The 15,088-nt window shown below is 31.1% G+C and overlaps 1 protein-coding gene across 1 annotated transcript; it reads right to left on the reverse strand.

The window, feature by feature from the left end:
- Window positions 1-350: 350 nt before the first annotated feature.
- LOC132726240 (ficolin-1-like) lies at window positions 351-2,691 on the reverse strand (the record flags this gene model as incomplete). Its single annotated transcript, XM_060711516.1, has 3 exons — window positions 2,600-2,691; window positions 1,697-1,864; window positions 351-548 (listed from the first exon to the last, which is right to left on the reverse strand). Coding segments are annotated over exons 1-3 (448 nt in total), but the record flags the coding sequence as incomplete, so codon positions are not given.
- Window positions 2,692-15,088: the final 12,397 nt, after the last annotated feature.

Below are 15,088 nucleotides of genomic sequence, written 5' to 3' on the forward strand. Positions count from 1 at the left end.
AAAAAGGTTTTTAATTGGAAACGTGATAATATAAGCTGTCACGTGATAATTGTTGTCACGTGATAATATGCTATCTGTGATACTAAGTCACCAATCTGGTAGCTGAAAATAACTGAAAATGTCAATGTTCTGCAGCATACGTCAATCATAGATAAAACTTTTATTAAACCATGTCTGATACAAAACTAAAACTGTTGATTCTAAAAATGTTCTTTTGAGTACGATTATTCAATTCTCTGAACTCATGAAATCTTCTTTTGATTACTTATCTTAGTTTCTTCTTATCATCATTGATGACGTCCTCAATGACAAACGGCCATCAAACCCATAATGGATGTGTCCACACCAACCTCTGGTGGCACCGGGAAATTCACATTCCGTGCCTGGCGTCGCATAGTATCCATTTAGATTGACATAAGTACATTCATAACCATACCACCAGGCTCCATGTTCCCTCACGGCGCAGTTCCCACCTATTGTGTCAAGATTACGGTCGTAAGTTGTAAATGGCATTTGATTAGTATCATCAAAGCCGCCAAAGAATGGATCTAGTGATAAAAAGACAATATTAATTAGTTCTAGCACTGTCAATGTCACATTACATCAAGACAGTTTGTATGTTGACAAGCCCAAATTTCATAAACAACAAGTTAATATTCCCACAATCATACAAAACGAGTAACTATCCCTACAATCATACAAAACACATCGTCCGGTTCATCGCAGATGTTATATACAATTGTTATATATTATGGCAAAGCAGGTCCAATATCAGGTCAGTTGAACCACAAATATTTGCCATTGAGCTTGCTGGTTTTCTAAACCAGTCAGTGAGAAACTTTGCTCTATCAGAGACCAGAATAATTAATCTTCGACTGAACGTAGAATGTTATGATTAGCGTTATATTGTGCATATTAACTGCATTCTACACAAATACATTGAAATTACCATAATAATTATTATGTATAAACGGATACCCAAAAATAATCTCTTAATTGACAGAATAGCAAAATTTAATATCTCATATCAAACAAAATATAGCAACATTAAAAATTCATCAGACATGAATTGGTTGTGCTATAAATAAGATAGGAATTTCCAATCTGATTATTATACTATTCTTTTGTTATTGTAATATTGTCGTCTTTTATTTCTTTAAAACATGTATAATTTAAAGAAACTGTACGCCAAAGAAACGAATAAATAAGAAAAGCATAATGGTTTCAAAGCATGTTAGATGCTTGTAATGTCGATAATGTCATAGACGTAGTGACATAAATTGTAAACAAGGTAATATGCTGACTTCAATACAAAATAATAAACCACTATATCTCTACTAATTGCCAAAAACCAACAGATTGAACAGATGTTCAGGTAATCAGCTAATGACTTGTGTTCTAGAAATAAAAATATTTTGAGGAAAAAAAAACATTTTCAAGGCATAAGTTGCCTTTATAACTGTTTAATCTTCATTACGCTACGAATCAAATAGTCGTGAGATATTATGTTTGATAGCCTAAATGTTTCTATGGGAAATTGATTTTTTGTCTCATACTGTAATAGCAGCTGTCGACCGCTTACTTTGTATTGGTTTTTATGGCAGTTTTGCTTTCATTAAGCTAATCAAATAAAAAGTAAATGATCAAAATATAATAAAGGAAAAAGAGAAATGTTATATCAGCATAAATATCTTACCCTTGAATCCATTTTTTATGCACGACCCAATTTTTAGAGTATAATTTGTTCCTTCTGTTAACATAAAGTCTGGACAAGTTTCATGACCTGTTGTACTATCATTTCTTGTCATGTCAAGACGAATCTCTGTAGAACCTTGTTCAGCTAGTTCTTGTATATACTTTAAACCTGCGAGAATATATCAAAAGTAAATATAAACATTTAGAAATTTACAAAGATATTAAGTAGAATTCCGTCTTCAACATTCCATACTATAAAATTACAAACCGTTACAATCACAATAATATTGCGTTCTATTTAGGGACATTTAAACCTGCTGGGTTGCCTAATGCATTAAACTTCAAAAATTTATTTTTATCAATTGACTTCAACAACTTATGTTTATAAATATACTTCAGCAACTTAAAATGTTTATCAATACACTTTAATAACTAATAAGCTTATCAATACACTTCGACAACTAACGTTTTAAATTATCTATACACTTCAACAAATGAATATTGTATAAATACACTTCAACAACTTAATATGTTTTTCAATAAACCTCAACAACTAATGTTTTTCAAACTACTTCAACAACATATGTTTATCAATAGACTTCAACAACTAAATATGTTTATCATTACCCTTCAACAACTTATATAAGCATTGCATTACGGTCAACAAGAAATATTCTAAGTGTATTCGTTAATTAAAATATTTGTTTAATGTAAGCAAAATATGTGTTTAATGTAAGCAAAATATGTGTTCCATCGTAACGAAACCAATCTTTATGTTACGCTTGCAACAAATGCTAAGTGTATTTTTTAATTGCGATGATCATAATGTACTTTAGATGACTACGCAATAACTGTACTATATTTGTTTTAAAATGCCAGTGGTACAAGTAATATTTTTTCATACCTAGCCACAACTCTCCATCAACGTTTCCAAAGCCATTCTCATACTCTGTAAAGTTGCGATAAAATCCCACTGACCCGTTCATTCGCCTATGAAATATCTATTAAAAAAACGCATACAGGTTGGGTGCTTTCGAATTATGTATACAATCATTTCTTAAATTAAATTAAGTGTTTGTCTTTTAAACGTCAGTTTTATGTAGCTGAGCATTATATTTCACTTAAAATGGAAAGATTGACAAAAGTCCAAAATCAATTTGCTGTTAAGCAGAGATCGTTTGTACTTCTAATCATTTACCTTGATTCAATAAATTGGTCAATACCTGGTTATACACTTTATTACATGCTTTCCTGAAGATACTGCAATCATTTTACAGTGAAATGATAAGATATAATTTACCAAGCAACCATACTATAATTGAATGCGGATGAAAGTAATAAACCATGTAACACGACCCGCATTTTCCGTTATTGAAAAAAAAGAACCGAAAGTGTGTGTTATTATGTAATAAAATCACTGGTGACGTTCTATATTTAGATATGTGACGTAATCATTATTATTATATACATGTTATCTAACCAATAAAAGATCCGACGCACTAAAAATAAGTACGGGAATAAATCAGGGGCAATTTTGCTTAATATCAGGTACGCGGCATTTATTTGTCGATGTCTTTTTAGAATCGAAATAATATATCCAAATCGTTGATTTTCTCGCTTGATATGTCCGTCGTTATATAATTCCTCGCATCCGAACTCCGAATAGTCACTGTGATGTTATTGAGCGATAAAATCACTTTTTTGGGATATATTATTTCATACTTGTACGAGTATTAAAAACAACAAATATTAAATGGATATTTTTTTCGTTTGAGTGAAATATAGAATATATTTTCACGCAACATGATTTAAAAAGCCCAAAATATTTCCCGGGGAAAAAAGCCCCAAAAAAAAAAAATTTAATTTTTAAATTTTATTATCAAAGATAAAAAGGTTCAAAAAACCCCCTTTTTTCTTGAAACGGTTTTTGGGAAAGCGTTTTAAAAAGACTGAAATTAAAAGATATTGGGTGTTCGGATTTAAATTTTTTAGATGAACATTTTTTTTTCATTCTAGGGGTTTGGGGTTTTTAAAATAAAAATAACAAAAAATTGGGGGTTTTTTATTTTCAAAAGTTTTCAAAAACCAAAATTTCCCAAAAGAAGCCTTTAAAATGAATATGACCTTTCCCCCCACTTTCCTATTTTATTTATCATTAAAATTTTTAAATAATATACATTTTGGGCTGAAAATGGCAAACCCTATTTCCCTGGGTTTAATAAAAAAAAATCTATGTTTTTAATAATTTTAAACCTTAAAAAGGGGAATTTTAAATGCAATTCCCCATATTGACGGGCTTTTTTGACTGGTTATTTCATTCTGACGAAAGAGAAAGAATTTAAAATTTTAAAGAAAAAGTTATCCCTTTGGGGTATATGAATTTAGGAAAAAAACAAGCTTGCTAATCCCAAAAATTCAAAAAATACCGGGCCCAAACCCCCGCCCCCTCTGTTTTTCCCTGGGCAAAAATTCCAAAGGTCAGAAGCCCTCCAGTTTTTTCCCTAGTTCTAATTTTTCAAAATTGCCCACTTTTTTTCCTCCAAAGGAGCTTATCAAGGAAATTCTTTTCAATCACTTTGGGTTTTTCTAAGGGGGAAAGGGTTTAAAAAAAAGTAATTTTTAACAAGGGGAAAAAATTTTCATAGCCAGTGGTTTTTTTTTAAAAATTCCCTTTAAATTTGTTAAATCTTATATACACTATCGGGTCATTATGTTTATAACATTTAAATTTGTTAAAAATCTCATCACTGTTACCATTTAAGGGGCTTTTATTGGGGGGACGTAATAAGACAGTTCGGGTAATATCGACCTCGGCACAAAAATCAAATTGCAATTTTCCAGGGAGGTAATGTAACAGTGAAATCATTCTTATTTTCTATGACAAGTATTGCGCCATTGCCATTTTTTCTATACCTATGTTGCTTTTATGTGCAATGCATGATGCATATTTGTTTCCAAACTTCACATGTAAGTTATAACAAAAATGAAGGTAGGGTAATAGAGTAAGCGAAAATCAAGAAATTGCTTAAAATTGAAGAAATTAAGATGTTATTAAAGATTTTTTTTTAACTCACCTCTGAATAGATTATCAGTTATCAAAGACTATCATTTCATTTCGAAACGATAACAATAACAATTTCATAAGAAAATATGCTTAAAAAAGCCAAAAAAGGAAAGAAAGTTATCATCTAATAATGTTATTTTATTTTTATAGTAATTATAATATTCTAAAAAATAATATACCGTTTGTAAGATTATGTATTAATTCTAAAGGAATTATAGTTTTTTTTTGTTTTTTTTTTTCAACCATTGGGATAAACAAAATCAATTGCTTGATTAAATAAATAAAAAATAATTGTCATAAAGACATCATCAAATATATCCTTTATTTTTATAAGAACATGTAGATAATAAAATATTAATTTATTTGCTTCAGCATTTTAAGTGCCAAAGTAAATGTTTTGAAAGACGATCTCTTTTATTCTGCCTTCATTGGGCTAATTTAAGATGAAAAATTATTTTAAGACAAGAAGAAAAAACAGGAATTATTTTAAATAACTTTAAAAAAACGTTACAAAATTTTTCTTTCGTGGCTAGTTGTAGGACTGCCTATTTCCTGAAAAAGGGCCCTCAAAAATTTTATTCTCTTGTTGGGGAAAATAATTTAATAATGATGATTTTTATAATAATGATTAAATAGTAAATAATGATTTAGATAATGGGGTTTTATCTAAAAACAAAAGGGCCCATTTTCAGAAGGATCAATATAACGATCTAGGTAAAAATCGGGATCAAGTATCCTAAGTTATATCTATGTGAACATATAGTTTCTTGCTGGCAGAAGTTTTAAATGTACAATGAGTTTAACGTTTTCTATTCTGCTTTTGCTTAGGTTTGTTTAAAATCAAATTCTACTTATTATATTAATACGCAAACGTAGGATGAATTTAACAAGAATCCTCTGTCTAGTGTAGAACATAGATTTGCAGATCACATGAAAGACAATACTGGTTAGGACATGAAATTTATCAAACAAAAATATTGCGAAAATATTTCTTAAAAAAATTTACACAACATTTAATCAAATAGCAAATAAATACGTAAAAAAAAAGTTTTTACGAACAAATGTCTTTGCATACATGAAAAGTTTATGGTTAATTATGAAACGAGTATATTATTGATTTGAAGGAAAAAACGACGGATAAAGCAAAATGAACGTCGTCGTATCCATAAAACTTTATATTTAAAGTTTGGCCTCCTTCAAGTTGCAAGTTCGCTATAACTTTTGTTTAACCAAGTAGTTCTGCTAGCAATATACCAAATGAAGCGGGACATTGTGGAGCGTACCAATACATATACATGTATCTGGTTTTCAATAATTTCAAACAAAAGAGTTAGAAACAAAAGTATACATTTTATTTTTTATTCAAAGATGGCAATGTTAGTCGAAAATTGTAGGATACGACACAGCTCTAAATGTAGGAAAAAGGAAACTAAAAACAGGGGTTTTGATCGTGGGAAAAAAAATTTTTGCCTTTTCCCTAAAGGGCTATTTTAAAATCACTCCCCCTAAAAATTCCGGGGCCTTTAAAAAACCCCCGTTTTTTTCGGGTTGGCCTTTTTTGCCCGGGAAAAAAATTTTAACGTAAAAAAAATTGGGGTACCCCGGGATGGGGGTATATGCCGAAAGGAAAACATGCATTAACGGAAAAAATTCAACCCCAACCCAAAAGATATTGTTTTGAGGGACTTCCGGGGGTGAATATTTTTTAAAAAAAGCAAAATGCAATTTTCGCCCAAATAAACCCTTTAAAAAATTTCGTAAAAATTTTGTAAAAATTTGGTAAAAGAAATTTAAATTTACCTAACACAAAAAGCCAATATACTCATTTTCCGTCACCATATTTTGCTCTGATGACGTATTACATCCAACACATTTCATTTCCGACGGTTTGTAGAAAGCAACAACGCACGTGCCATAGCGCGAACACTGAAGTGCGCATTGAATATTGCTCGGTACACTAAGTGCACTGAAAACACTGTCGAACTCATTGCACGTTAACCCGCCTAATGTTTCATCTTTCCTAAAACTGATGAATTCAGCAGAGTAAAGAAGGCAAACCGAAATGCCCAGAGCAAATACGAAAAGAATATTAGCTGACGCCCTGTTGCTCATGATTCGACAACTACAAATATACAGAAGTCCGCGTCTGTTATAAGAAGAGATATTTCGTTACATACTGTCATTGCGCATGCGCATACTATGTTTTTGCGACAGTTCATCTCTCACTCGGGCATTTGTTGTGGCGCCATCTCACATTTGTTCTACTGCGCATGATAACTTTGCATGTCAATTATGGTTAATTTAGGCATCAATTATTCAAACATGATCTTTTTGTCTATCCTTTTAATTGCAGTTAGTTTATATATATTTTGAGTTAATTAAATTTTTGTCAATTCATTACTAATGTTTAATTTGTATGAAACGCCAGGTTGACAGAATGTCTCTAGCTGTCCTAGACGAGATATATTCAAATTAAAATCAGTCAGTATAGACAACAAGCTTGACTTTGCTAATGTTGGTATGATAGGAATCAAAGCTAATAATTATCAGTAGTGGCTTTAATGAAATATAAATTGATTACATGTTCATTCTGATAATAATAATAATAATAATAATAATAATAATAATAATAATAATAATAATAATAATAATAATAATAAAAATAATAATAAAAATGTTCTTATGTATAACATTTTTGTATAGGATGGAAAAAACAACAAAAAAAACAATAATAAGCAAATAGATTTCAGATTTTTAATTTTTAGTTTGTACAAAGTTATTTTAGTTCGAGTATATTGGAACCCATATGCTTATTGAAACACTCTCGAATCCGTTCCTGGAACCAACCGGTACTAAGCAATGAATGTAAAGGTTCTTGCTCAAGGAAACAACAGTTTGCCACTGACATGGTTTGAACCAACGAGGTCAGCAATCCTTAAATTACCGATGCGTTAATCACTCGGTCGAGCCGCCATATTAACAATAATGCCAAATCAGATTTGAAATCTTGTATATCTCAGTGTTTATTTAGATGGGTAAAGTTTTACATCGAAGTACAGATTACAAAAGTTTACGTCTAAAAAACTAATAAATCATTTTTAGGCAAGGTTTAAAATTGATATTTGGACTATTGACTATATGTTCTCGACGATTCAATCGAACTGTTTATAGAAAAGAATGACTTTATTTTTAGTTTTTATAAATTTAAAGGGTACTTATGACAGCGTTGAACGGAAGAGACTATGGACAAATCAGTTTTAAGCAATATAGAGGGAATTTTTAGATGTTATAAAGATCATTTACAATAAAACCAACTCTCATATATTTTGTGAACGTGAATAAATCGTTCCCTATTTTCTTTCTTCATACTTAAATTATCTGCAAGATTTATGCTAGAAATTAATTTCTTGCACGTTGTTAGATGTGACAGATACACTTTAGATAACAATGTTTTAAGTGTTGTTTAATTGATTGTCTTATTACACAAATTAGGCAGAAAACGCAGTTATTCTATTTGAATCAGATTTATAAGCAGCTTTAAATGACTTTGAGTATGAAACAATAGTCCATAGAAATATAGTGAGATCAAAACAGATTAATGAGACAAAGATGTATCATGCTTATGTTTTCAAGAGTGGTTCTTAGAAACTTAATCTTACTATAACACCAAAAAGGGCACAGAAAAACAAGGAACTAGAGTAATTCATTATCTATACATGTTGTTATTATGGATATTACAACACTGAAGTGAAATTTTATATATGTATATAGCCAGCTTGATAATCAAAATACAAAATTAAAAAAAAAACGAATTTGATTCCGGAGTTTACTTTTGGGCCAGCTGGACGATCGAAATTCAAAATTTTCAAAAGCTGAATTTCGAGCTGGAACTGAAATTCGAGCCAGCTCGAAGATCAAAATTCAAAGTTTGAAAAATCCGAATATCGAGCTAGAGTTGAATTTCGAGCCAGCTCAAAATCGAAATTCAATTTAAAAAAAAAAACGAATTTCTACTTGGAGTAGAATTTCGAGCCAGCTCACGATCGAAATTCAATATTTTCAAAAAAAAAAAACGACTTTCTAGCTGGAAATGAATTTCGAGCCAGCTCCAAAATCAAAATTCAGACTTTTTGAAACCCAAATTTCGAGCTGCAAATGAATTTCGAGCCGTCTGGAAGGTCTCATTTCTTAGTATATGTACAGTGATGTAGTTCCACAAGAAAAATAACCGTTTCGGGAGGAGTATACGTTTCTTAAATCCATCCCCCCATGTCCAGTCCGGTAGCCCGGGAGAATATCATAAATTCAAACGTAGGCGTTTCTCATTAGACGACAAATAAGGTCAATGACTGAATATTTATAGGCCTAGAATTTAACTTCTATTTATAGATCTTAAGTTTATAATGAAGTCGTGCTGAATAAGTAAGACAAAGACTGTATATTCACAAGTCTAGAATTTTACTATCTTGAAGTTTTGATAGTTGCATGTAAATCAAAACTAAAGATCGGTGAAATGAAGACCATATGATTATAACAAATGGTCATTATTTTTGAAATAGTGTTGACTACCAGTTGATAATATTATAAGTAAGATTCTAGTTGTGTATATCGTCATTACGCTCCGCTTCGCTGCACAAAATGGCCTTCGGTGGTTCTACTCAGGTGCCCGTTCGTGCCTGAAATAATGCACGGAAGGGCACCTGAGGTCTTCTTCCACCACTAAAGCTTGAAAGTCGCGATATGACCTACACTGTGTCGATGTGACGTAACACCCAAAAACAAACAAACAAACAAAATGGCCACAATAGCAAAATATCCTGTAATCAAAATACAGGCGGTGTTTCGACCAAAATTTACAGGAATGATCAGTGCTATACCTAGTTGTGGAAGACATATGTTTTTGTAACAAAAAATCCTTCTAGTTTAAATAAATAGTAATCGTATACACGTTCATACTTATGTCTTAATTTAATGTACATTACAAAGGATTTACAATCTTTACAAGTATCACACTTGAATTTCTTTCACTCTTCGAGCTGGCTCAAAATTCAACTGCATGTCGAAATTCGTGTTTCAAAGATTTTGAATTTCGATCTTGGAGCTGGCTCGAACTTAACTTTAGCTCGAAATCCGGTTTATGAAAATTTTAAGTATCAATTTTCAGCTGGCTCGAAATTCAGGTTTTTCAAATTTTGAATTCCGATCTTAGAGCTAGCTCGAATTTCCTTTCCAGCTCGAAATTGGCGTTTGAAAATTATTATTCGAAATTCAGGTTCTTCTCGAAATTCTTTTATTAATTTTGTATTTGGATCTTCGAGCTGGTTAGAATGAAAATCAATTCCGGTTCAAAATTTGGGTTTTGAATATTTTGAATTTGAATTTTCGAGCTGGCTTTGGAAATCAAGTCCAGTTTGAAATTCTAGTTTGAATTTCTATCTCCAAACTGGCCCGAAATTTTACTCCAGTTCAAAAGCCGCGGTTAAAAATTTTGAATTTCGATCTTCCAGCTGGCTCAAAACTCAAACTCAGCTCGAAATTAGACATTTTCAAATTTTGATTGACGATCTCCGTGCTGACCCAAATTCAACACCAGTTCAAAATTCGGCTCTGGAAGCTCTGAATTTCGATCTTTGAGCTAGCTCTTAATTCAACTCAAGCTCGAAATTCGCGTTTTGAAAATTTGGTATTTTGATCCTCGAGCTGGCTTGAAATTCATCTCCATCTCAAAATTCATCTTTTATTTACTTTGAAATTCGATCTTCTATCTAGCTCTTAGTTCAAAGACCTGATATATTTATAGCAATAAGTTGTCTTTATCAAAATTTTGTATATGAACTTTTAAACAATTTTCCACAGATGTTTGCATTTGAGTTCGAGAACCGTTTTCGCTGAATTCCTAAAGCACTGTCACATTTGTTAAACAAAGACAATTATTGATTGATTTTTCATTTTGTTGATTGCTTAATTGCCTTTTAAGTATCGCATTTTCCAAAATATAAATAATTGATATAATATTAAAACTGTTACACATTTTAAATGTCATAATTTTAATTGGTGTTTTGATACTATATAAAAAACAAAATTAATATGAAAATTGATGGGAATCGTTAGAGTATTTATTATTCAAGTTTCTACATAAAACAGCATGTCAATAGGCACGGGTAATGGATACAAACGTGTTGCTAATGCGTGTTTCTAATTGCTCATCAATGATAAATGATTTGTAAATGTTATTTACACCCTAAAATGGGATCACAAATTTATTTCCACTTTAACATTTTATTTTATATATATATTCACTCATTTTATGGCAAACATGACATAATGAGGCAAACATTAATACAAATACAAACAGAGGAATGAAAATAAATATAACAAATATACCATAATGTATAATGTATAACATTTTTGTATAGGATGGAAAAAACAAAAAAAAACAACAAAAAACAATAATAAACAAATAGATTTCAGATTTTTAATTTTTAGTTTGTACAAAGTTATTTTAGTTCGAGTATATTGGAACCCATATGCTTATTGAAACACTCTCGAATCCGTTCCTGGAACCAACCGGTACTAAGCAATGAATGTAAAGGTTCTTGCTCAAGGAAACAACAGTTTGCCACTGACATGGTTTGAACCCACGAGGTCAGCAATCCTTAAATTACCGATGCGTTAATCACTCGGTCGAGCCGCCATATTAACAATAATGCCAAATCAGATTTGAAATCTTGTATATCTCAGTGTTTATTTAGATGGGTAAAGTTTTACATCGAAGTATAGATTACAAAAGTTTACGTCTAAAAAACTAATAAATCATTTTTAGGCAAGGTTTAAAATTGATATTTGGACTATTGACTATATGTTCTCGACGATTCAATCGAACTGTTTATAGAAAAGAATGACTTTATTTTTAGTTTTTATAAATTTAAAGGGTACTTATGACAGCGTTGAACGGAAGAGACTATGGACAAATCAGTTTTAAGCAATATAGGGGGAATTTTTAGATGTTATAAAAATCATTTACAATAAAACCAACTCTCATATATTTTGTGAACGTGAATAAATCGTTCCCTATTTTCTTTCTTCATACTTAAATTATCTGCAAGATTTATGCTAGAAATTAATTTCTTGCACGTTGTTAGATGTGATAGATACACTTTAGATAACAATCTTTTAAGTGTTGTTTAATTGATTGTCTTATTACACAAATTAGGCAGAGAACGCAGTTATTCTATTTGAATCAGATTTATAAGCAGCTTTAAATGACTTTGAGTATGAAACAATAGTCCATAGAAATATAGTGAGATCAAAACAGATTAATGAGACAAAGATGTATCATGCTTCTGTTTTCAAGAGTGGTTCTTAGAAACTTAATCTTACTATAACACCAAAAAGGGCACAGAAAAACAAGGAACTAGAGTAATTCATTATCTATACATGTTGTTATTATGGATGTAACAACACTAAAGTGAAATTTTATATATGTATATAGTCAGCTTGATAATCGAAATACAAAATTTAAAAAAAACGAATTTGATTCTGGAGTTTAATTTCGAGCCAGCTGGACGATCGAAATTCAAAATTGTCAAAAGCTGAATTTCGAGCTGGAACTGAAATTCGAGCCAGCTCAAGATCGAAATTCAGAATTTGAAAAATCCGAATATCTAGCTAGAGTTGAATTTCGAGCCAGCTCAAAATCGAAATTCAATTTAAAAAAAAAAACGAATTTCTACTTGGAGTAGAATTTCGAGCCAGCTCACGATCGAAATTCAATATTTTCAAAAAAAAAACGAATTTCTAGCTGGAAATGAATTTCGAGCCAGCTCCAAAATCAAAATTCAAACTTTTTGAAACCCAAATTTCGAGCTGCAAATGAATTTCGAGCCGTCTGGAAGGTCTCATTTCTTAGTATATGTACAGTGATGTAGTTCCACAAGAAAAATAACCGTTTTGGGAGGAGTATACGTTTCTTAAATCCATCCCCCATGTCCAGTCCGGTAGCCCGGGAGAATATCATAAATTCAAATGTAGGCGTTTCTCATTGGACGACAAATAAGGTCAATGACTGAATATTTATAGGCCTAGAATTTAACTTCTATTTATAGATCTTAAGTTTATAATGAAGTCGTGCTGAATAAGTAAGACAAAGACTGTATATTCACAAGTCTAGAATTTTACTATCTTGAAGTTTTGATAGTTGCATGTAAATCGAAACTAAAGATCGGTGAAATGAAGACCATATGATTATAACAAATGGTCATTATTTTTGAAATAGTGTTGACTACCTGTTGATAATATTAAAAGTAAGATTCTAGTTGTGTATATCGTCATTACGCTCCGCTTCGCTGCACAAAATGGCCTTCGGTGGTTCTACTCAGGTGCCCGTTCGTGCCTGAAATAATGCACGGAAGGGCACCTGAGGTCTTCTTCCACCACTAAAGCTTGAAAGTCGCGATATGACCTATACTGTGTCGATGTGACGTAACACCCAAAAACAAACAAACAAACAAAATGGCCACAAGAGCAAAATATCCTGTAAACAAAATACAGGCGGTGTTTCGACCAAAATTCACAGGAATGATCAGTGCTATACCTAGTTGTGGAAGACATATGTTTTTGTAACAAAAAATCCTTCTAGTTTAAATAAATAGTAATCGTATACATGTTCAAACTTATGTCTTAATTTAATGTACATTACAAAGGATTTACAATCTTTACAAGTATCACACTTGAATTTCTTTCACTCTTCGAGCTGGCTCAAAATTCAACTGCATGTCGAAATTCGTGTTTCAAAGATTTTGAATTTCGATCTTGGAGCTGGCTCGAACCTAACTTTAGCTCGAAATCCGGTTTATGAAAATTTTTAGTATCAATTTTCAGCTGGCTCGAAATTCAGGTTTTTCAAATTTTGAATTCCGATCTTAGAGCTAGCTCGAATTTCCTTTCCAGCTCGAAATTGGCGTTTGAAAATTATTATTCGAAATTCAGGTTCTTCTCGAAATTCTTTTATTAATTTTGTATTTGGATCTTCGAGCTGGTTAGAATGAAAATCAATTCCGGTTCAAAATTTGGGTTTTGAATATTTTGAATTTGAATTTTCGAGCTGGCTTTGGAAATCAAGTCCAGTTTGAAATTCTAGTTTGAATTTCTATCTCCAAACTGGCCCGAAATTTTACTCCAGTTCGAAAGCCGCGGTTAAAAATTTTGAATTTCGATCTTCCAGCTGGCTCAAAACTCAAACTCAGCTCGAAATTAGACATTTTTAAATTTTGATTGACGATCTCCGTGCTGACCTAAATTCAAAACCAGTTCAAAATTCGGCTCTGGAAGCTCTGAATTTCGATCTTTGAGCTAGCTCTTAATTCAACTCAAGCTCGAAATTCGCGTTTTGAAAATTTGGTATTTTGATCCTCGAGCTGGCTTGAAATTCATCTCCATCTCAAAATTCATCTTTTATTTACTTTGAAATCCGATCTTCTATCTAGCTCTAAGTTCAAAGACCTGATATATTTATAGCAATAAGTTGTCTTTATTAAAATTTTGTATATGAACTTTTAAACAATTTTCCACAGATGATTTGCTTTTGAGTTCGAGAACCGTTTTCGCTGAATTCCTAAAGCACTGTCACATTTGTTAAACAAAGACAATTATTCATTGATTTTTCATTTTGTTGATTGCTTAATTGCCTTTTAAGTATCGCATTTTCCAAAATATAAATAATTGATATAATATTAAAACTGTTACACATTTTAAATGTCATAATTTTAATTGGTGTTTTGATACTATATAAAAAACAAAATTAATATGAAAATTGATGGGAATCGTTAGAGTATTTATTATTCAAGTTTCTACATAAAACAGCATGTCATTTTTATGGTTTTATATCATAAATATGATGCTTTATATATGATGAAGATTTATCAATATTGTAAGTTCCAATAAGAATTACTTGTAAAGATATTACGAAAATTTCATTTCACATTTTACATTTAATAAAAGGTGGTCATTAAAATTTTATTTTCGATAAAATCGAAGCCATTTTTTTCAACAAGAAATAAATGCATACATTTTAACGATTGCTTGTAATGCGTATAAACATTTGCAGTATATGTTAAACATATATGTGAATGTTTAGAAATCGTTTAAGCAGAATAATTATATACATATAGATCTATAAAATGTCACTTAAGTGTTGTTACATTCTTAATTTCAACATACAGGATCTTAAAGTAGATAATACATGACTCTAGTTGCTTGTATTTCGGTGGCTTTATTGGTGTTATAGAAAGTAGCAATGTTACTAAAGTTCAGATCTACTTATTTCTTCTA

Source organism: Ruditapes philippinarum, unplaced genomic scaffold, assembly GCF_026571515.1.
Source record: "Ruditapes philippinarum isolate M1 unplaced genomic scaffold, ASM2657151v2 ctg5513_1_1_1_1, whole genome shotgun sequence".
Taxonomy (NCBI): Eukaryota; Metazoa; Mollusca; class Bivalvia; order Venerida; family Veneridae; genus Ruditapes; species Ruditapes philippinarum.